General features: G+C 33.4%; 1 protein-coding gene across 4 annotated transcripts in view; it reads left to right on the forward strand.

The window, feature by feature from the left end:
* The window catches only part of PHACTR2 (phosphatase and actin regulator 2), a 247,433-nt gene that overhangs the window by 159,456 nt on the left and 63,342 nt on the right, over nt 1-24,635 (forward strand). For 2 of the 4 annotated variants that reach the window (XM_051997880.1, XM_051997879.1), the window contains exons 3-6: nt 2,466-2,546; nt 13,861-14,019; nt 19,506-19,730; nt 23,355-23,886. In XM_051997880.1, coding sequence (XP_051853840.1) covers nt 2,466-2,546; nt 13,861-14,019; nt 19,506-19,730; nt 23,355-23,886 — 997 coding nt within the window. The remainder of the gene's footprint in view (nt 1-2,465; nt 2,547-13,860; nt 14,020-19,505; nt 19,731-23,354; nt 23,887-24,635) is intronic. The other 2 variants (XM_051997882.1, XM_051997883.1) reach the window with 2 other exon arrangements.

The following is a 24,635-nucleotide window of genomic DNA, read 5'->3' on the forward strand; positions in this document are numbered from 1 at the left end:
ACCCAAAACTAAATAAAAATCCTCTGCGGCCCATTTTGGAAAAACGGAAACAAAAAAACCTGGAAGTTTTCCAGAATCTTATATTACTTTTTTAAGGGAAAGAATGGAGGTTTTTTGTTGTTGTTTTTTTAAGAGGGCTCAAGGCAAAAAGTTACTTACTGCATGACTCCAGTTCATTCTCTGATTTTAAAGGAGGCAAATATTCTCTTTCATTTTAGGTAAGAGAAAGAAACTGTCTGGCTAGTGTCTTATAGATGGGGAAGGGTATATACTAATTCATACTATCACTTAATAATCTTTTTTCATTTAAGACAGTTATTTTTAGTTTATAATCACAGGAAGAGATGACCTCTGATACTGACTAAGCTTAGAACTTGTAGAAACATTTCAGTCAGATTCTTCAGAGAATCCTGCATGGTCTTTCTCCATATGATCTATGTTAAGCTTGTGCACTTTTTGACCTTCTTTGAATGGACAACCAGAGAGGAACCAATGGAATTTTAAAAAAACAACCACTAAATCCTAGCAACTCTCTTCACTCTTTTAGATAAATTATGAACCATTTCCCCAATCTGGCTCTGGTACATTGGTACAAGGCTTTCCCCTTTCATATTGGAAAGAACTAATAAGAGCCTTCTCACCAGCAACATCTTTTACATTTCTAAGGAAAATGCTTGTGAAACAAGGAGTGGATGAAAAAACCACTCTTGGCTATAAATTACTAATGTTGAAACAGTATTGGATAGGAGTTATTCACTTCAGAATGTTTTTGCCTGCTGTGATTATCCATGTAAACTGCTATTATTATCAGGGAATGCTCTTATAAGTTTATTTAGTCAGAAAGGAAAGCAATAGTGAGATGTAGCATGTATGTGTATATGTACCATTACAAGTGAATTCCCCAAAAGGTAATAGGAATCCACCACGTAGTAATGACCAGTTCTGGATAGATTCCTGTCAAAGAACCACAATTACAACATAAGAGACACTACCTGATATAAACATCCAAACAGCTGGTCTCTTCCATAGCAAGAACAGAGTCCTAAGTCTTTCATTACATTTGTTTACCGAGTCACTATATTTTATTCTTACTGGGTGTCAATTTAGGAGTATAAGCCTAAAAATGGTGATGGAGTGTTACCTTCAGATAGAAAATGAGTTCGGAGAACTGAATCCTGAGGGTCTGTGTAGATGCAGGGTCCTGGCTGATGGGATTAGACTGGAGTCTGGAACTCCTAAGAGAGATCATACATCATGAGAACCATAGTGAGTCTCAGGGTCTCCAACAGAAGACCAATGAAAATCTAAACTTTGCTATCTCAGGCTTCATAAGTATACCTGTCTATTGACAACAGCTGTGTCAGACACTTTCTTCCCCATTTCCATGTTGTCCCTTAGCTTCCTTTTGTTCCCTCGGTTGCAAATCATGGTTGCACAGAAATGGAGAGGATGAAGAGAATTTTTCATCATCTCCTCAAGCATGTATAACTGTAATGCTCTGGGCTAGCTCTTTGGAGGACTTCAGGATCAGCCCAGAGTCCTTGGTCTTTAGGTGGAGAAGTGAAGGAGGCAGGAGAGCCACCATGTGGCTGGTCAAAGATGGAGTCTGGACTCTGGAGTCTGGAACCTAAAGTCTTCTCTGACTGAGAGTACTGTGACTGAGAAAGCTCTGTGTCCCTCTCTCAGCCCTTAAATCCTACACCACATTGAGCATACGCAGCCATGAGCACCATACTGTGATTCAGGTATATCTTTTCGGAGTTCTGGCCCGCTACACATAACATTTATATATTTGTCATAAAAATAAGCAGCAAATAATACTTTTGGAAATATGTACTTGCTCCTATATCATAGGTTAGATTTTTGGGGAACTAGCCTAGGAATTTAATGTAGACAATGTCCATGTGTAACTATATTTTTAATTTCATATTTATTTGGACTCACATAGAACTATCTACTAGAAAATATGTAAGAGAAAGAAAACTCCCCCTCTTCCAGATTATTAGATAAACTGTTTTCAGGTGAGTATTATTGATGAATATATGTTTCCAAATTACTTAAAGTTTGGATTATTGTGTTTTGTACAAAAGTATATACTCTCTAAATACTATACATATGTAGTTTCTATTGTAAGTTATTACAAAAGGAAAATTTTTAAAGTGATCATTTGTTTTTGAATCCATGAAGAGAAAAAATGCATATGTCCAGATTCTTTGCCAAAAGTCTCTTTAAAACAAAAAGGTCTGATTCTACTCTTATGACAAGAACATATTATAGTGGAGTAGTGCAAATCACTACTTTTCTTTATCACAAAGACTTCTCTGATTGGATGACAGGAAATAACTGCAAGGTTTGAGCCTCTGTGCAAACAGATCTGTTTTTGGGAACCCTGATCAGTGTGCTTTTCATAATTATTGCAACTCATTCATGACTCAATTCTTAACTGTGCTTATTCTTTTTATAAGTGTTAGAAAGGAAGATATCCACAAGACAAAGTAGAGAGGAGCTGATAAGAAGGGGAGTACTTAAGGAATTGCCTGATCAAGGTGAGGAAATTAACACCATAAATTAAAAATATTGTCGTCCTGAACTCTTTGATGCTTTCTTTCATTTATGTGAATATTACATCTATAGTAGCCACAGCCAACAAGTTAAACAGCAACCCCATCAATCTCTTGGTCAATAAATAGACATTTATTAAGAGTCTACTATGTGCCTGACACTGTGGTAAGCAAAAGGGATACAAAAAAGAGTACTCTTGCTTGAACTAATCACACCTGACCAGCCTGGAAAAGTAAAAGTTCATAAGAGGTATGAAATTTCAGAATGAACCAGTTGTTGTCACGTTTTAGTCTAAATTCAGAGATCTGCGAAGCTCTCCCTGGAGTGGTAGAGGCACACAAAGGGAAAATGTGTGCCTTTCATTTCTTCTTCCATCTTTTTTTTGAATTGACTCTAACATTCTGCAGAAAGCAAATTCAATGGCTTGGAATAATTCCTCGTTCAGCTCAATTGTTTCTTCTAGCTGACAAATCAAGACAGACAGATAAAGGAACAAACAATTCCCTCCAGTCCTATTGAACAAGCAAGTAACCCAAATTCTCTATTCCAGGGGAACCAATAAGGCATGAAAAAGAATGGAAACCAACTTTAACTTTTCAGTTTAACAATTTTCTTCTCCTTTTCTTGCTAAACTCATTTTCCCAAATCTGTCTTCTCTTGATGCATTTGTTCAGTTGAGAAATTCCTTTTTCTTACCCATTCACTTTCATTTGTCATTTTCAAGTACTTTTCTTCATTTCTTTATGTAAAGTGCTTTACAAATTTCAAAAAGTTGAAATACTGACTATTGGTTCTTTATTCTTTAACTAGTTTCTTTAAGCTTTCAACCAAGACTCTTATTCATTAGAAACTGTGGGTTGTTTAAGGGCAGCAGTGTGGTTCAGTGGATAGTACACCAGACTTTGAATCAAGAAGACCCATTTTTATGAGTTCAAATCTGAACTCAAAGTCTCAAACACTTACTAGTTGTATGATCCTGGGCAAGTCATTCAGCCCTATTTGCCTTAGTTCCACATTTGTAAAATGAGCTGGCAAAGGAAATAGCAAACTAATATCTTTGCCAAAAAAATCCTAAAAAGGATCACAGAGTTGAATATGACTGAAATGCCTGAATTTTTCTCCCATTCTTCTATGAAGAATTTTTTAAAATTATTTTTTATATTTTTAAATTTTTCCCAGTTTATATATATATATATATTCATTTTGAAAAAATACATATTTCTTTATGAATCATGTTGGGAGAGAAATCAAAACAAAAAAGAAAATTATGAAAAAAGGAGAAAAAAACAAGTGAATATAGTATGTGTTGATTTATATTCAATCTCCATAGTTCTCTTTTTGCATGTAGATGATATTTTCCATCCAAAGTTTATTGGTATTGCCTTGGATCACTGAATTACTGAGAAGAACCAAGTCTTTCATAGTTGATCATTGCACAATTTTGTTGTTACTGTGTACAATGTATTCCTAGTTCTGCTTGTTTTGCTCAGCATCTGTTCATGTAACCTTTCCAAGCCTTTCTAAAATCAGCTTGTTCATTATTTTTTTGTAGAACAGTAATATTCCATTGCTTTCATATGCCATAACTTATTTAGCCATTCCCCAATTGATGGGCATCTACTAATTTTCCAATACTTTGCCACCACCAAAAAAAAAAAAACAAAAAACAAACTATTGCAAACATTTTGGCATATTTGGGTCCTTTCCTTTCCCTTATGATGTCCTTGGGAAACAGACCCAGTAGTGGCAATGATGGGTCAAAGGATATGCACAGTTTTATAGCCTTTTGGACATAGTTCCAGATTGTTCTCCAGAATTTTTTTTTCTTTTTTTTAAATAGCTTTTTATTTACAAGATATATGCATGAGTAATTTTTCAGCATTGACTCTTGCAAAACCTTCTATTCCAACTTTTCCCCTCCTTACCCCCACCTCCTCCCCTAATTGGCAGGTAGACTAATATATGTTAAATATGTTAAAATATATGTTAAACACAATATGTGTATACATATCCATACAGTTTTTTTGCTGCACAAGAAAAATCGGACTTAGAAATAAGTTAAAGATAACCTGAGAAGGAAAACAAAAATGCAAGTGGGCAAAAATAGGAGTGGAAATGCTATGTTGTGCTTCACACTCATTTCCTATAGTTCTTTCACTGAGTGTAGCTGGTTCTCTTCATTATTGAACAATTGGAACTCATTTAGTTCATCTCATTGTTGAAGAGAGCCGCGTCCATCAGAATTGATTATCATATAGTATTATTGTTGAAGTATATAATGATCTCCCGGTTCTGCTCATTTCACTCAGCATCAGTCATGTAAGTCTCTCCAGGCCTTTCTGAAATCATCCTGCTGGTCATTTCTTAAAGAACAATAATACTCCATAGCATTCATATATGGTTGGATCATTTCACAACTCTACCAACAATGCATTAGTGGCCTACTATGAGAAATGTTTAATGGTATAGTGCTGGTTCATCTAATATCACTTTCTTTGTTTCTTAACTACTGCTATAGTATATCTTTATTAACATACTTTATTAAAGAAGGATTATTATGTATTTTGAATGTTTCATAATAATAGAATTCCTTCATCTATTAAACATTTCATCAGAGGTGCTACAGCATTTTTTCTACGAAGCCGCTTGAACAGAGATGATATGATCTTTTTAAGGTTGTAGTAATTAATAGTCATAGTAGTACAGTTGAAGAAGAAAAGCCAACTATTGGTTATATATCCAGGTCTTTTTCAAAAAAGATGGCAAACATATTTTGAATAACATATGTCACTTTCTCAGAATTCTCACAATTATAGATTATTTTTTCATTTGAACATCTGCCCTACCAAGCATTTTGTTAACTATAGTTATGAATTAATTTATACCATCACTAGTTTCTTTATACCTTTCAAGCTATGTTTTTTCCTATTATATCATACAGCATCAGTCTGTCAAGGGCAAACCAAGCAATCCTGAAATAGTAAGGGTAGGAGGTGTTCCTCTAGCATTAAAAAAAAAAAAAAAATCCTTCAGTAGACTGCATTCAGAATGACTTTTGTGATCTTTTTGGAGGCGTTGAGAAAGGGGAGGTATTTTCAGAGTGCAAATTAAGAATCCATTTTATAATGTCAACTCTGAGCTATTAATTTTATCTGCAAAGTCAAAACATCTCTGTGCCTTTTTATTTATAAATCTCTAAAAGGAAGACAAAAATTAGAAAATTTAGTTCAAAGACTAGTCATTCTATGTGGGTAAAGATTAGAAAGGCCAAAGCTTTGTCTTTTTGTCAGAAGAATAGCAGACAAGATGGGGAGAGAATGACTTTTTCCAAAAACAGGATTTAAAATTCACAGTTTAAAACTGTGTTTAGTATACTTTTTGGTTTTTATTCTCCTCTATCTATGGTGATACTTCCTTGATAGACTAAGATTTCTTGCATCAACTCGTACTTATTTCTTTGTTTTAATTTTCCCTTTTAACTTTTGCAGCTCAATATTAAAAAGCATAAAGGGAATTATCTAAAAAAATAAGCTGATATTAGAACTGTCAGGGAAATTACTGAAGTTTACTTTAAACTTTTTTTTTTTTATCATATACATGCAGGAACATATATTCTATAAAAGCTTACCTCATTCCTCAAGGTTCTGTATGGTGACTGGAACAAGCATCAGCCTTCTAGTTTTCAGCCAAGTGCTTGAGAAAGTTTTCTGTCATCTCTCCAACAATAATTATCTTGAGAGTTTCAGTCTGTTTTTAGCTCTAGCCCAGAGATTGGAAGCTGTTCTCTGCTTGGTTAACAGCTTCTTCTTTTCATTGATGAAGATTCATTCCCTTACCTTAGTTTTCTTGACCTTCAGTGCACTAGATAGTATGAGAAAAGTTTGCCCTCCTATAGAGCTTGTGGGATGAGTATAAAAAAATTTCTCTGATAAAAATGGTCTGCTTAGCTGCTATTACTTGGTGCTTCAGCATGAAGAGTTCTTTAAAGAAAAGTCCTTCTACAAGTCCTAAAAAGTTTAGTTATCAATCATCCTCTTCAAAAAATATCTAAGGTGTCTCAGTCCTCTGACCATGCTTCTCTTCCCTATTTAAATCTTAGTTTTTACACTGGTAACACTTAGGTGTAATTTTTAATCTCTTGAATAAATAGTTCTCTTCTTAAATGAATACAATTCTCTTCCTTCTCCTCATCTCCATCCCATACATATGTCTAGCATGAGAAATATGAGTAACCTTCATGAAAGTATGGGTTTCTTCAAGTGCCATTATTCTGTGCATAACCTCTTATTTAAATATTATTCATGATATGGTGTCAAGACTTAACCTAAGCTTACACACTTGAGTTTATAATTTTCAGTTTCCTATGCATCTTCCTCAGTCCTGTGTCAACTACTTAGCCAAAACTCTTACTTTGTTTTACCTGGAATTTTCTCTCCAATTGGTCCTTTTTCTCCTCCTCAAATTGCAGCATTTTTAGAATACAACTTTCCATTTTCTCAACTTCTTATTTTTCTTATATATGTAAAACTACTTCAATAATTTTTATTTTAAGTTATAAAATTTCTTTAATATTTTTCTAAAGGGTAAGAATTTTGTTTATATGTTCTTATCATATGCAATAGCTTTTACTTTCTGAGTTAAAAACCAGACACTTCCATAAACCATACTCTAATATTTCATGTAGTGTGGAACTGACCCTGGATTCTTAAAAACTATGCTAACTACATGCAAGTTCTATTGAGTTTAAGCAAATAGAACTGATGTTGAATATGTGCAGAAATGAAGTCTGTATACTGTGTGAAAAAGACCAGTCTACCAAGAGACAGAGGGATTCTTTACTAGAAAATAATGAACTTTTTGTGTGTTTTTTAATAGTCTTCAGTTAAGCTTTAGTCTTATGTGGCCCTCTCATCCTTCCACAGTGACTTTCGTGGTATGACATAAAAGATGATAGAAAATACTAAGAATCATACAGTTCTTTAATCAATTATTGGGTTCTCTTAATGTACAATCTATATGCAGTGATTGATAAGCTGTTCCACCCTCGGAGAAACTGACATTCTTGATTTATATTAAACAAGACACAGAGAATTTACAGTTAAATGAAAGTTGGACCTACAAATACTCCATAAAAGAAGTCAGTGAAGGAGTTGGCAAAGTCATTTTTATTTTTTGCCCCAAAGCAGCAAGAAATGATATTTCATGGGATACTTATCCGTCTCTCCTTTTGTAGTGCTTATATTGAGTATAAGAAATAAACCATCATAAAGATATTTCTAGCTTATGTACTATCCAATTCAGAAAATGAAGTAGAGAAATTTTATGAATAATTTGATAAAATCTACCAAACTAATTCTCTCTCTATAATATATATTGATATTGAGTAACTTTAATACAAGATGGGCAGATAACAGCAAAAAATTATGCTGGAAAATGATATTTTGGATCAATAAACGAGAGACTAAAGGCTGACAGGCTGCTCAAAATTCTCCTTATATAATTTGAATCAGAAAGCTTAAGAAGAGAATCATCTGTATAAAAAGACAGATCATCAGTTGATTAAAGGTAAAGCCGTTCCAAACTAAATTATATAAATATTTGACTCTGAAAAAAGGGAAACAAGTAAAATTAAGGAAATTGACTGTCACTATTTCTTTAAAAAATTTTTAATAGTACAAAAGGTTGCCACAAAAATAAGTCAGAAGGACCAGAAATGACTTAAAGCCAGCAAATACTTGATTTTATTTTATTTTTTTTACCCAAATAAAGATACATAATGGTCAATGGAAATATTAGAATGTAAGTATAAGAGTATAAGATGAGAAGCAGTGAGCAACATAAAATAATAAGATAGTTAAGGAGAAAATGAGCCTATAATTGTTTGTCATAGCATCCAGTTGTCATATTATTTTGAAGACATTTTCAGATGACACTATAAAGAAAACAGCATGGAGTGAAGAAACTTGTTAATTTTTCTAGAGTAATCTATTATTAAGAACAAGAGTGGAACCACTACATTCAGAGTCTATCATGGAAGTATTCATTGATTTGTGGATATTACACTGATATTTAAGAAAATGAAGACAAAAATAACAGCTGACTCTAATAATGTATCTCAGAGTAATTCATGCTTAAAATGATGATTTTTATGCTATTTAAAAAGCATGATCTTTAAAAGAGTAGAAATGTTCTTATATACTTTCACCCCCCCCCCCAAAGACAGCTAAGAAAAACTGAGCAATTACCAATCCATATGTACCTACATTCCCATCTCCACTAAATTTTTATGAATTTTTGGCACATAGAGGATATATTAAATGAAAATATGAGAAAGAAACAGGTAGGCTTTCACAGATGATTTTTTTTTATAGCAAATTATACTTTCACAGTCACAATTAATTACTTATTGATTTTTTAAAAACATTGACATAAAACAATTTTTTTTTAAATTTTATTTTATTTAATAATAACTTTGTATTGACAGAATCCATGCCAGGATAATTTTTTTACAACATTATCCCTTGCACTCACTTATGTTTCGTTTTTTTCCTCTCCCTCCCTCCACCCCCCCCCCCCAAGATGGCAAGCAGTCCTATATATGTTAAATGACATAAAACAATTTAATCAACATCAAGCAAAATGTAAAATGGAAATATATTCCACATAACATCATAGGATCATAAATTTACTACAGGAAGTGGGACCCCTAGAGACTCCCTCATTTTCCAGATGAGAAAACTGAGGCCCAGACAGGATGAGTGGATTGCCCAGGTTCACACAGAAAATAAATGGCAGAGGCAGGATCTGAACATAAACTTTCTAACTCTACATATTGATGAATGTCATGGAAGATGTCTAATACAAATTCCAAACAGAAGAAATCCCTATGAATACCTAAAATTCTCTAAACATTTTTATGAAAATGCCACAGAATTAATTAAAATCAAGACTGAGTACACTTGAAACCCTCTTCATTGGGTTTCATAATCAATTGAAAGAGATGAGGTTGTGCAATCACATTGGGAAAACAAATTGAGTAAAATCAAATTATTGCCCAAACTTTGGTTGAAAAGGAAGCCAGTCAAGCTAGAACATCATTAGTTATACTGGGGCAGATGCTACAAATAGTCTTACATAGGGTTTGGGTTCTCCTTTTTGGTTATTTTTGGTCTGTTCTTCCCTCTCTCCTCTCTCCCTCCCTCCATACTTCTCTCCTTTCTTCCTTCCTTCCTTCTTTCCTTTCCTCCCTCCCTCCCCTCCTTTTTTCCCTCCCTCTCTCCTTCCTTCCTTTCTTCCCTCTCTCCCTTCCCTCCTTTCTTCCCTCTCTTCCTCCTTCCTCCCTTCTCTCCTTTCTTCTCTTCCTTCTTCTCTTCTTCCCTCCCTCCTTTTCTCCCTTCCCATCTTTTTAGCACTATTTTTCCCTAATGCCATATGACTGCAAATCATAGAACACTAAGATTTCAGAGGAAATAAAACTAATTTTAAGTAACCCAAAGAGTAGATGCAAAGACATGGCAAATGAAGATAGGCTATGGAATATTACTAAGAAATTTTTTTTTTAATGTGTGACATAAAAGACAGGATATCTGTAAATGCTAAAGAATATAAGCTGTTCTCATAATGATGGTGATTTATGGTAGCTTTGCAAGCTGAATGTTCTATTGGCATCTAAAAGTTATTTCATTGAGCCTTTTATGTCACATATGAAAACATTAATTTTCTTTGCCAAGACATCTTAAATTTTGTTCCCTTTTTTTTATTTCTAAATTTAAATGCCAGTTATATAAATCTATGAAGGAATTTCAATTATGGTTTGAATATAAGATATGTAAAGTTCAATAAAGTTAAACAGTAAAATAGTTTCCACATATTTTTTTTTAACCACTAACCCAATGCAAAGAAAAAAAGAAAAGTAAGGTTAATTCATTTTGTATAAATAAATTATTTTCTGGAGAAATTTACATTTCTGGAAATGTATTTCAATCATACACAGTGAAAACCAAAAAAAGTTTGTAAGCCAACATGAATATATTTGAGAAATATTTTTCTCTTTTCCACTTGAATTTTTCATTTTTATGTCATTTATCTTGAGTCAAAGTAAAAAAAAAATATATTTCATTAAAGAATAAGTATCCAAGATTGTAAAACATTATTTCTGCTTTCCTACCCTGATCACATTTTCCAATTTTTAGTTTTAACTTGAATTTATGTACAGTTATGCTCTTTTAATTTTATTTTGGCACCAGATATTTCTGCTTAAAAATTAACATCTGAATAATTAATGCCTTTTCATTTCTCTTTTTTCACTCATGGTATGATTCTTCAGTATAAATTCTATTTTTATTTATTAAAATCTCATTCCCATTTTTTATCAAGTGTTTGAGGCAAGGCTAATAAGTTATATATAAAAGTTTAGAAATTAATCACTGTTTCAGCATAGATTATTTCTAAAGTGGGAATATCTAAGAGTAAACACAGCTATAAGAGATAATGCTTAGTAACTTCTTCACATTTACTTAATTAAAGCCATTAGTAATTTTCTTTTTTAAAAAGTACTTTATAAAATACTTTAGAAAAGATGCTTTTTCAAAAAAATTGGAAGTCAAGGTTTGCTTTTCCTTAGGCCCATTGTTTCTCATTCAGCCCTCATTTCCTGCTTCTGGATTTACTGCAGACACCTGATCACGTTGAACCCCACTGAAAAACCCTTGAGCAAGGCAATCTACTAACTTCATTCTCCCAGGTAGCAGAGAATATAGGTATGTGTCACCACTACTGATGGGCACAGATGCTTAACCTTTTTTATGTCATACATCCTTTGGCCTATCTATCTATCTATCTGTCTAGAATTGTAGACCCTTCCTCAGAATAATGTTTTTTCAATTTATAAAGTACATAGAATTATAAAGGAAACCAATCATATTGAAATATAGTTATCAAAATATTAAAACCCCAAATTAATAATCCCATATGCAGGTTTATTATGTCACCTTTTTAGCAAAAATCCCCAAATCCTTTGCTTTGGTTCATTGCCCCGAGTTCTGTCTTCAGTGGATGTTTTATAAGATTTGAGACAATACATATTTTTACATAGAGCTATTATCACACCCAAATGAAATATTAAAATTTAGAATTTCTTTCTAATTTTTTCTAACAGACAGAAATAGTTTCTATATAAAACAACAAATGTTTCCATTAAATAAACTGAATTCCTACAAAATTTCATTCATTACATAAACTCTACAAGTTTTGGAAGTAAAGGCTAATAGAATCATCTTGGACTAATTTCATCTTTTCAAAGTGTAATAGTTGTGGAGTATTTTTGTATTTAATTCTAAACTAGTATATGGTGGATTAGTGTTCTCCTCTTGCTTAAAACATATTCATTAAGTATACATGTTGTTATTTTCATTTTACAGGAAAGGAATTTCAAATAGACATAATATATCTAAGGAATCAGTAATAAATATGAAAATAGAACCTAATTTTCTAACTTTGAAGTCAGTCCCTCTTCAACAGGAAAGATACTCTTTCTTGTAATTAGATTTACAGTTTTCATCTTCAATGGAAGTTCCAAATTCTATACACACACACAATCAGTATTTTTAAGTGATTATATCTCTTTGGGAACCTTTGGGTTCTTGTTAACCATCAAAGCAGCTAACAAATCACAGATCTAATCTCTCAAAGTATGCAACCTTCAAATTACTTTGACACTCATGACTTAAATTTTCGCAATAAACTCTATAAACAACATGGCATCAGTGTTGTTTAGACTGAAATTCTTGAATGAAGGACTTGGATTGCAGATTGTCTTTCTATTCTGGATAGTGTTCTTTGCTTTCATCTGCACGTGAGTGAAAAGCTGATGACACATACTTTGAATCTCTTTTGTCCCATTTTAGGTTGTACGTTCTTTTTCTTTGAGCTTATTGAGTGACAGCCAGGTCTGATTTATTTTATTCTTTTTCAAAAATATACTAAGCTACTAAATTAAAGAGGCAGAGAAAGCCTTTCAGGTTTTGTAGTGATATGCTGTGGCAGTAGAGAAATGTTAAGGAATGTACTTTGAATTTTCATGTTAAATAGATATCAGTTTGGAATCACACATAATTTTTTAAAATTGATGTTTTCCCAACATTTCCATGATAATAATGACATCAAAATTAAAAACTCTTTTTTTCTCTAAATCAAAGGTTTGCCATGTGGGGTCACATGACAATTAAATTTTTACCTTTTGTTTGCATTTTGATAACTGAATTTCAGTATAATTTTTTTTTTTTTTTGGTAATTCTGTTTATTTTATTTCATTCATTTATCTTAAATTAAAAAAAAAAAAAAACAAAACATTATTCTAAGAAGAGATCCATAAGCTTCCCTAGAGTTGCCAGAGGGATCCTGGCAAAAAAAAAAAAAAAAAAGATTAAACCCCTTGCCCTTGATTATCTTGATTCTTGAAAAAAATGCATAATTATATGGATATGAAGACTCCCTCAGTCTTTCCCCTTCTCCTCCTTCCTCTCTCTCTGTCTCTTTCTGTTTAGTTGAGGTGGACAAAAATTCCACAAAACATTGTGATGATTTGGTGACCAACTTTTTCATGATTGCCTGGGTAATTGTCTAAATTTTTCCATACTCTTGACTCTTATTAAATATCTCCAGCTTGCTAGGAATTATTACAATTTATACTCAAATGGTGTAGTCTTCAAGAATCCAGGCTTCCTCCACACCACAATGAGATACTAATATAGGACTTTAGCTTACACAAATAATAGTTATATTGGTGTGCAATGCTGTCAGAGAAAAAAATTCTGATTGAAGAAGGTACTTTTGGAAAATGTTCGTTTTCCCACTGATAATTTGTCTAACATTGTCTGCTATTGATGTATTTGCATTTGTGTTCTGTGTTTTACTGATGATTAAAATGTTTATAGCATTTTTCAGGTTGTTCTTTTCATCTTTCCATTTCTGAGTGAAATAATTAAATATTTAAATGATAAACATAAAAATACCTAAGCTGGAGGGAGCCTCCTTCTCCAAAAATGTTTATAAATAGGCTATTTCCCCAGTGATTTATAATGGTTTAGATATCATCTTTCTAAGAGCTTCTAAGGCTAATAGCCTTTTTTCTATTGCCTGAACTTTTTAGTAAAATCTAATAAAATAATAGATTTTTCTTTTTTTTTAGGAGACTTTAAAATTCCCCAAATCCTATAGTACTATTCCAAAATATGGGAAAAGCTGATTCTTGAGAAAGCTGTCAAGTTAGACAACTAGGTGTTTCTTTCCCCATTTTAGATGGAGATGTAACTGTAAATTTTGAAAATTCAAACGGGCACATGATACCCATCGGAGAGGAGGCCACACAAGAGGAAAATGTAGTAAAGTCTGAAGAAGGTAATGGCTCTTTGTCTGAAAAAGCAACAACTGTGGAAGAAAAAACAGAAGATAAGAAAGGTAAACTAAAAAGAAACTCAAGTCCTTTTTTCTTCAATACTGCTCAACATTGAGCACTAAGTCTTAGTTTATCAATACTGCCTCTAATGTCAATAGTGGCTCTTGAAACAAGATCTGGCTAATACCTAAGTAGATAGAAGATAACTAGAATTTAAGTAAAAGAACTTTATATAGCATATGAAGTAATTCCCCACATAGTTCCATATGTTCAAATTGAAATTTTAATCTATCATACCAAGGAGAAAGTTCAGATTAATTTAGTTTCTTTAACCAGCATCAGCATACTGATTAAAATGCAGCCTGATTTGGGGCAATGATTGCTGCTATTTGTGCCCATTATTTTAGAATTTAGGAAAAAAATTTTTTTCGAAATTTCTGATAGTATCATTTGAATCAGTGCTTGTACCACAAACCTTTTAAGATAGTATACCTAGAGTCACTGGTACTCGGGGCTGCATATTTTCACACCAGAATGAAATATGAACTATTTACATAGCACCCATAATGTAGATAAAACTCCTGCTTTGCTGCCTTCTCAGTAATTACAGTCTTGATTGTTTGCATCATTCTTAGATCTGAAGAGGAAATCTAGTGGGTAGAAGCTTTATTATGAGCCTGAGTGAGTCCTCTTGCTGCAACAGATTGATTGCCTTCAATTCTGGAAGGCCTACTAGCCTTTTTCAAACTGTTCTCTGGGGGCAAAGTGGCAGCAACATGGTAAATGAGGCTTGGGCCAGAGTTGTTCTATAGAAATTTCAAGAACTGAGCCCCCAGCTATTCCAGTCCTTGTTTCCCTTTGTGGTCTTCCAAATATATCTTCTTAAGATGAGGTGAAAAGGACAAAAGAAGCAAAAAATGTTATCTTGACCTAAGGTCTTTTTAAAAAGTCTACTTACTTTATAACCTCCTGTCAAAATAGACTTTCTAAATCAAAGGGAAGTGTTTGATTATTCCTTATCCCAAGTTTAAGTTACCTTTAAAACATAGAGAAAGGGTCTTTGACTTTGTTGAAAATGAATTACTTCATTTCACCTTATGTATCAAAGACAGTTTTCTCAATCCCTTTCTGATAATCTTAAGGACAGAATATGAGACTTTAAAAAACAATTTAATAAAGGACAGAAGAACACAAAGAGTTAAAGCAGTCTAAAGTAAACAGTTGATATTAAATCTCCCAATTGAAATATGTAGTAGCATATTATTTTTTTTAAGTCCAATTGTCATGTGCTACCAAACTGTTATACTTCAAATCCATCTGTGACTTGTCTATTGAGAGATAATTTTCACATTCATAAAGCATTTCCTTCATTGCCTAACAATGTCATCCTTAATGCTTACAGGGTTGTTGTGTGGTGTCAATAGTCCAACTGGCTTGTCTTCAAAGAAAACTTTTCCTTTATCTCAACATAATGAAAAGTTGCTGACATCATTGTGTAAATTAGATTTCTGCAGCTTTGACATTCAAGGGGAAAAAATGGTGCCTACACTTCATAGGTAGATAGATTATTTCTTATATTTATATTACAGTTCAAGCCATATCGAATCTCAAAGAGATTGAAACTGCATCCTAAACTTCATTAGTTTGCACACAAAGAGCTAGAATCCTCAGTAAATTGTAAACTGTGAAAAAGAAAGTGATGGGCATTCTTTTAACATTTTGAACAATACTTAAAAAACTAACCTCTAAATAGTGTTAATTTACTCCATATTTTGCGATATCAGCATTATGCTTCCTTTTCAGCTTAAGCAAGGTTTCTCCATCTGCTAATAAATGTATTAGATTCACTCAACCCTGTCTTGTGCTTTTAAAGCCCAGGCTAATTTATACATACATACATACATACATACATACATACATACATACATACGTATATACACATACATATAATTCTTAGGATATAAATATTTCAGTTGAAAATATTAAAACATCATTGTCAAGTGGGAAGAGAAATGTTATGCATTGGATGTGAAAGTGGAGGGATTGTCTCTGTCCTGGGGATGGATGTCCTCGTGCAATGATATTTATTTGGACTCTTTTAACCCTCTTTCATGTGTACGTTGGAGCTCTTTAATATCTCTTATTTCCACATTGGAGTATTTTATTATGTCAGAGAATCACTAGAGTAGCAGTTCTTAAACTTTTTCTGTCAGGGACCCTTTTGGCAATCTGATGAAACTTTTGCACTCAGAATAATGTTTTAAAATACATAGCACTACAAAGGACATGAATTATACTGAAATATGAGGATAACAAAATCAAATTCCTGATTTCTAAGTTAAGAAATCTGTTTTATAGAGTTATATGTACAAGTGATAGGTAGCTCTTTTGGATGGTAAGCAAGAGCCCTAGCGTTATTTTGTTACTGCATTTGTTTCTAGAAAGCTATCAGTCTACTACCATTTTTCTCAACAAGTTCATTTAAAATTGAGAGAAAATTGGTATACAATCTGCCAAACAAAATTTGAATTTATATACCAGGAATCTGAAATTATTTACTTGTCCTCAAGACTTGTTGATATTTTGTAGAAGTTTCAGTCTGGAAAAGGGGAGGACTTGCTTTCCATATACATTTCCGATTAGAAGCCGTGATCATAGCTATAAGTTGTGGGACTCTTATACCTTGTATTAAAATGACAAAATTTCAGAAAATTCAGAAAATTTATATGATATCACTAGATTTGTGTGACTATAGAATAAGACAGCTTTTAATCTATTTTTCAGAAATAAAGTTGATTTTTCCTTTTTAAATTGGTAGGCAACAACTCTTTAGCCAGTTAACAATATTCTCTGGACACTCATTTTGATCTATTACATTTGTATCTTGCCTCAGACCACTCTGTGCCTTGATGTGTTATACAAGAAATAGAAGGCTAGTCTTTCTCCTCAAAAAAAAAAAAAAAAAAAAAGAACATTACACATGAAAAAATACTTAAGGACAAGGACACTGCCAGTATAAACATACAAGTGGATGTAGTATAAGCTGAGCGCATAACTCTGTGGTGACCCACTGTAAAAGAGCAAAGTCACAGACTTCACTTCTGATGAGCCTAAGGGGACTTCCAACATTGGCAAACCTAGGGTAGTTTGTTTACTTTTCTCCCAGTGGGGATTGTGATTCCCAGATGCTAAAGAGCAAGTGGTCTTGTTCCCAAACTATGAAGTCTACTTTCTTGAGGATATGACGTTAAAGAAACAGCTTCTGGCAACAAACAGAGATCCCACAAGGGGAAAGAATGAGGCTTTAAATGCATGATATATATTATGAAAGATTTGCTTGCCTCCAATATAATATTAAGCATGTATGTCATCAATAACAAAAGTTTGTTGAGCACTTTTCACAACCTAAGCACCACGTGAGACACTGCCTTTGGAACTCTGGATACAGAAAGGTATTTGACACAGACTCTGTCTCCAGTTTGATAAGCATTTAAATACTTGCAATGTCTCATTTACTGAACTAGGTACTGGGGATACAATAACAAAAATAAGGCATTTTCTCTATTCAAGAAACTTACTTTAACAAGAAAGCATTAATAAGAAAGGAAAATACAAATTATATACAAAATACGAATATGTAAGGAATGGAGAGGAGTCCTAATAACTGTTTTAATTAGTCCAATATACATAGAAAGACAATACTACCAACTTACCTAATTCTTCCCACGTAGGCAATCCACAAAATAAGTGTTAAAATAGTTTAAAGGAAAGAATGATCACCATGAGCTGGTATAGTCAATGAGAGCTTGAACATAGCTGGGAAAAATTAATTGAATTTTTATGGTGTCCAGAGCACTCCACTATGCTTCTGTGTGAAGGATGGAATGGGGGCCACTGTTGCCAAAGAAATAAAAATCATAGCTCCTGTGATTAAGATCCTTATCTTCGATAGAGTACACGAGTTTTCACATCATATTCACCAATATATGCAATTTAAACAAAGTCCTCTTTATTAAAAAAAAATTATTTTTCTGGTCTTTCCAGTCATTGGAAGTCAGAGCCTGTGAAGGCATTGTTTATTTTATTAGATTTCATTATGAACTAAATCCTGTTTAGCCCTCAATTTTTAATGAGTTTTAATATTAAAAACAATCAATGCTAAGGGAAAACCTACTGAATAACCCAAAGCAGTTTGAAGAGTTTGTTTTCAGGGACTCTTATCAGCACCGAAAGACTGATCTTTCCACTTAGATTCCATTAGTGCATTTCCAAAGGTTGTTATTTTTAATATCCCTAAATGGTCTTACTGCAAAACAATCAAGTATGGGTCCAAGATCTCTGTTGTTGTGTCTAAGCACTTTCCAAAAAAAAAAAAAAATCAAAGGTTATTCTGAAGGTAGAGGGGAGGAAGGGGCAGCCTGACATGTCAGGGGCATATGTGGAAGTCCTGCAAGTAAAGAGCTGTTTATTCTTAACTGCACAGTGCCAGATCTAATATAATATATGGAGTCTGTCTTTCCTTAGGGAGTTATTGATTTTTGACACTGCTCTTTGTACTGGACACTGCAATGAATTGAGCACAAATCATTTTTAGGTACATCTGGCAAGTATTCTCTGCATCAGATAGAAATAACTTGGAGGAAAGTCCTTGGTGGCCCAAGCAAAAGACTTGCAGATCAAAGGCCAGTGATGTTACAAGTCATGACAAGAAGAGGGGTCATTGCTGCTCCTGTGGAGTGCTTATTTTAAATTCTTAACCTACAAGCTACAAGCTCCTGCAGAGTTATGGCATTATTGCAAATAATCTTCAAGTCTATATGCACACCAAGCACTGTCATTTTTATTTCAGTTTCAACAAAATATGCTCCATGGGTTTTGTGAACTCATGGGCAAAGCATGGTACTGTTTTCTTTTTGCTATTAAGAAAAATAAATATATGTTCAGGCCATTTGGAACGAAATATGAATTTTTCATTGCAGCCTTTTACCATTACATATTTTCTTTCTCAATAATATTAATGGCATAATTATTCTCATATAAGAACCGAATATCTTGATGATAAAAGAAAAAGATCTCCTGAAAACAGTTGGTCAGTAGTATATTTATCATATATCAGTATATTTTTAGTTTTTATTAGGGAAGAGGGTTGACAAAATCCAAAATAACTTGAATGTGAATGAAATACTCCTGGAGTGGATTGCTACCACTTTGGGGAATAGAGATTTTAGTTTAAAACTAATCTTGTCATAAAAGTTTATAAAAATCCTCACAGTAACATGAGAAGAAGTTGGTAAGTAGATGGCTTTCCTATCTGTTTTATTCAGAGAAAAACTGAAATACTCAGGGAATGAACCATAGTTTTCTTTGTCTTCTGAGTCTTTGCTTTTGTCCCATGCATTGCCTGTTATAAGGAGAAAAAAACAAAAACTTTCTTTTTGTTTCCCGAAAGTCAAATAAAACCATCTAGCTGCCATCATCTGTCTTGTTCATTGTTTTTATGTGACCTGTGTCTGTATCTGTCGGCTTCTGTTCACTTTCTCATTTGTAGAAAATCACTCTGAAACATCGGCACACCCAGTTCCAGCTCCTCCTAAGCCCAAGCCTAAACCTAAACTCAAAAAAGCAGCTGTACCTCCAAAAGGGGCTGCTGCTGTACAGGCAAGCCACAAGGGTGATGAAGCACCACCCAGTAAAAAAACCACCAAGGCTCCTGGTAAGCAGCCCCCCATTCCTCCACCCAAGCCGACAAGCCGAGGGGTGACCCGAGAGGTCGGTGAGTACTGCCCCTTTTTTGGTGTGGATGGCATACATGCATGCCTGGCTCTCAAGAGGGTTTTGGGTGCTTGGCCCTAGGTCTTGCACTAATTGTCTCTTTAAAGGTAGTGGACTGGTATATTTAAGCAAAATGACAGCAAATCTAATATTTTTGCATAAAGCAATAAATTTGGAATTTTCTTGAAATTGAAGTGATCTTTGTTCCACAGGTTAGGAGATATAAACTAATATACTTGAGTATATTAAGTATAAGTTTGCCTATTTACCAGTCCCTTACATTTAAATTCTGAACTAGAAGGTATATGGTTTGCTTGTTTTTTCTTTGAAAATATTTTCATTTCTTCCATGAAAACATGATCCCCACAGTATAATCATATTAATTTTACTGTCTCAAAATAATGAAATTAAAAATCTTAATGACATACACAAACACTTTTTCTGCTATTCTTTTGAGTTGCGTATAATTCAAATTCTTTTATTTAAATGCATGCAAGTCTGTGGCTAATAATTTTATTTGCTGTCTTCCCCTATTTATTTTTCCTATATTCAGGATACTCTAGTAATTTCAAAGGATATGTATACTGTACCACTTTTCTTCCTAGGAGATAAAATTTTACCATTAGTTAGGTTTTGGATATAAACAGTCAAAACACTCACATTTAGCCATAAATTGCCTGTGAATATTTTAATAGAGCATAGTGAATTTCATGTAGCTAGTACTCAAATTTCCTTAAAGTACAGATGTGCTTAATACAAGATAAAGCCCATATTCTTTTCTTTAAAAAGTTGTGTGTGTCTGTATATACATACATGCATGTGTGTGTGTTTGTGTGTCATTCACCCTTAGAACAAATAATTGAGTAGCTCTTTTTCCATGGTAAATAAAAACACTTCATGTGCTACGTCATATATTATATTTCTGAAAGATATTAGAAAAGTAATTAATTATTGGCTTTTTTTCTTTGGAATGATCAGGGTTTGCTTTTGTTTTCCTTTTTTTTTTTTAATAAAGATGTCTAATCCCAATGCTTTAAATCTCTGCAATCTACTTATACAAATGGATGATTCCTTTTTTTGTGTGGTTTTTGTCAGTTTGTCTCTGTCTCTCACTGTTTCTGTCTCTGTTACAATCTCCCTCCCTTTCCCTTTTTCCTTCCTTCCCTCTCCCTCTCTTTTTCTTCTCTCTCTCTCTCTCTCTCTCTCTCTCTCTCTCTCTCTCTCTCTCTCTCTCTCTCTCTGTGTGTGTGTGTGTGTGTGTGTGTGTGTCTTTCAGTGTTTCTCTGTTTGCCTTATATACTTCCTCACTTCCACCCCAGGTTCAATGGCCCATCTCATTTACTTCTACTAAGCTCTAAAGGGAAATGTCTCAATCTGGCTTGTCTGACAGGCTTTAGGAGCCATTGAATGCTTTGTGGAAGGTCTTCCTTCTGGAACCTTAAAGGTGTGAAAGTGTCTATGTGTGTATTTGTGTGTATTTCCCAGTTTGACTTACTAACTGGTGGTGGTGGCAGTATTTGAAGTGAGATGAGTGGGAACCCAAGAGAGTCCCAAATACTAGTTTTCTTATTCTCTGAGATTAAAACATCCCATTTTTAAATTATCTCTGCAGAGCTTACCTTTATCCTATCTTAGAAGAAAAGATTTGTTTAAAGAAATTAATTAGTATTGATATTGTGGGAGTTATGTTTAAACCAATTTTTAAAAAAATTTAAGTTGTGGTAGATTCTAAATTGGTAGGGATATATACTAACTCTTCCACTTAGCTTTTCTCCCCCAGTCTATGAATGATTAGAAATCTCCTTGCAAAAAGTTGGTGTTTCATAGAAGGGGGGAAACAGTTGCTTTTATGAAGTTTCTAGCCCAACTGAAAAAGAAAAGAGATTTTGAATTAGTCTTAATACTTGACTTCGGAACTTGTTTATATTTTTAAGGTAGCATTCCTGAGAGAGTGTAAGTACTTCAGCCATTTGGACACTAGATATTGAAAGAAAGGATGATCCTTTGCTGTGAATAAGTACATGGTTATTCCAGGAGTGATAACAGAGTGGCCTTCTGAGGTTTTATTGAAATGAACCAATGAGTCAGTTCTGGAGACTGTTCTCAACTTTTGAAGGGTTATTCTGAGGCTCTGCAGGTGTTTCATTTTAACATTTTTATCTAGGGGAGAAGGTAACATAGTTACTCTGGAGAATTTCAGCTCCTGCTTTTCAGTCAGGTAACATTGTTATCTTGGGGCATGAAAGTGATGAGGATTGTTTAGTATGACATTACTTTAATATAGATTATATAGGTTTCCAAATTGTCTGCTTTTACCATTAAACAATAGAGACAGTAACCATTCTCTTTCATCTACCTTGCATTTAAAGGAAGGCAAAAATCTCCCCAAGGCATTCCATTACTCTCAGAAGTATACAACTTTGCAGAAGCAGCTGTAGCATTCCTGAAGGAAAATTTTTTGTTGTTGTTTTCCTTCATGACTTCCTAGAGTTTAACTGGACCAAGATGGCAAGTAAAGAAAGTAAAATTTCTATTTTTAATAAGATCATAATTCACATTTCACCAATTAGAAATTAGAGCTGGACTGGGATGATCCTGTCTTTGTACCTCTAAGAAGGGTTTTCAAAGTAAGTGAATATTGTAAAGATTTTGCCTGTTAAAAATTAAAATTAAATTAAATTGAAAAATTACAGTAAATAGTTTTGCCTATTTAAAAAAATTATTGCAAATTTGAAACATCTGAGTCAAAAAATTCAAAATAACTAATTTGTGATGCTTAGGAATTTTATTGCCTTGATAAAATTTTATGGCAAAACACTTTATAAATGCTAAAATATAATTTAAATAGACAGCATTATTGTTGTTTACATAAATTATTCTGTTAACTGTATTGATACAAGAAAAGGCTTATCTGTGGAGTTTCTGCACAAGTACAAAGATAAGATACATTAATCAATCCATGCTTATCCCAAGAAACAAATATAAACATATAAAGTTACAACAGAAGAAATCTACGGAATAATTTATAGATTATAAGGCTTTTAAAACACAAATGTGTTATGTAGGAGCCAGTGGAGTTTGATGTGATGAATAAAAGAAAGGCATTGAGGGAAGGCCCAATTAAATTATTTTTCCAGAAATAATTGATATAAATCAGTCGACCAGAGGCAGGAAAATGGGATTTATACAATCCTAATATAATCCTAACTATTATTATTTTTATATACCAATTAGATAATTTGGAAATTAGAGTAGTTGCTTCTGTTATCAAAACATTTACAATTTATGTCATCAGAAACCAAGAATAAAAAGATTTCTCCTTTCATAATTAAGGCATGACTATTCTTCAGATGTGGCCATATACTTCCATATATTCTCAATATGTACCCCTTGGAAAAGAAGGTTTTTTAAGTGGGTACCAAATGATAGGCCATTGATCAGAATTATAGGAACAGCTAAATTATTGTACTGCTTTATGGTAGTATACTTCCTATCTTTTTTTTTTTAAGTATTTCTGCATTTTAAATAAATTTATTTCAAACATCATTGGGAGCTACAATTCAGGTGCTTCACTGGGAAGCTGTCTTGAAGACAAAGTTAATACCCAATTTCTTTCTTATTTTAGCTAGTTCCTCTCACTTGAAAAAAACAACTGTGTCCAAGTCATCGTCTTCCCCATCAACTTCTACCACCTCATCTCGTTCCAAAGCTTCCAAGGAGCCAGCTTCCAGCAAAACAGCCGCAGCAGGGACTTCACGGGGCAAGAAAAAAACAAGCAAACAGTCAACCTCCCGCCCACCTCCAGAGAAAGCTGTTTCTAGCACGTCCAATCTCAAGGCAGAACCTTTAGAAATCAGAGTAGAAAATCTGAAGACAGAGTCTCCTCCCATTTCAGAAGAGCAGAATACAGACCTACAGAATAAATCAGTAGTTCCTCCTCCACCTGTAGCACCACCTCCTCCTCCACCAGCCCCTTCTCTTCCTCTGGAAAATCAATGCGTTAATGTGTCTGATGTTCCGGCTGTCATGGTTAGCAATGGGGCTAGCCTATCTGTCTCTGCCTCAGACTCGAATCATCTTAAGACAGAAGAGTTGACAGACAGAACCACTCTTCCTTCAGATATCAGCTTGGGTGTTAACAGAGAAAACAAAAAATGGTAGGTTTGTCGCATGAACCCCAACATTTCTTTTGTATAGTTCTGTGCAAAGAAACAGTAAACCAAATCTGTTTGAATTGAATTGAATCCCAAGAATTTAATCTAGTTAATGTCAGGAATTTATGAGATATGAACACAAATGATGATTACATCAATTAAGGCTTGGAACAGAATGACTGTAACAGGTTACAGTAGATATTATCATCATCATTATAATAGCTAATAGTTATACAGTGCTTACTATTTATTCCATTATACACATATTTAATGAGGCATTATAATAGTTCTCATACAGGGTGTTCTAAAAGTCTTAGTGTAGTTTTAAAGCTTAAAACTGCACTAAAATTTTTGGGATGCTTTGTGTTTAAATAAACATATAAAAATCTTAGGATTTTAGAGTTGGAAAGCACTTTAGAAATCAGCTAGCTTAAACACATCATCTTACAGATGAGGAAACTAAAAGCCAAACATAGGCCACTACTCACCCAAAGCCATGAACAAAGATAGTGCTTTATAATTATTAAGAACATTAAATATTATTTTCTATATGAGCATGCTTTATCTGTATATAAGGTAAGTAGTATGAGGATTATGGATCTTATTTTACATATAATAAAACTAAGGTTTAGTGAATTTGTCATGGGTTACTGATATATGCATGTACTCTGATGCTGTGTTCTGAATCTACTCCTTGCCCTGGGCATTTTCTTTAACTATTTGGATACTATTGGTGGCTCAAAACTGAACCT

Source organism: Antechinus flavipes, chromosome 4 (genome assembly GCF_016432865.1).
Source record: "Antechinus flavipes isolate AdamAnt ecotype Samford, QLD, Australia chromosome 4, AdamAnt_v2, whole genome shotgun sequence".
NCBI classification, from domain to species: Eukaryota; Metazoa; Chordata; class Mammalia; order Dasyuromorphia; family Dasyuridae; genus Antechinus; species Antechinus flavipes.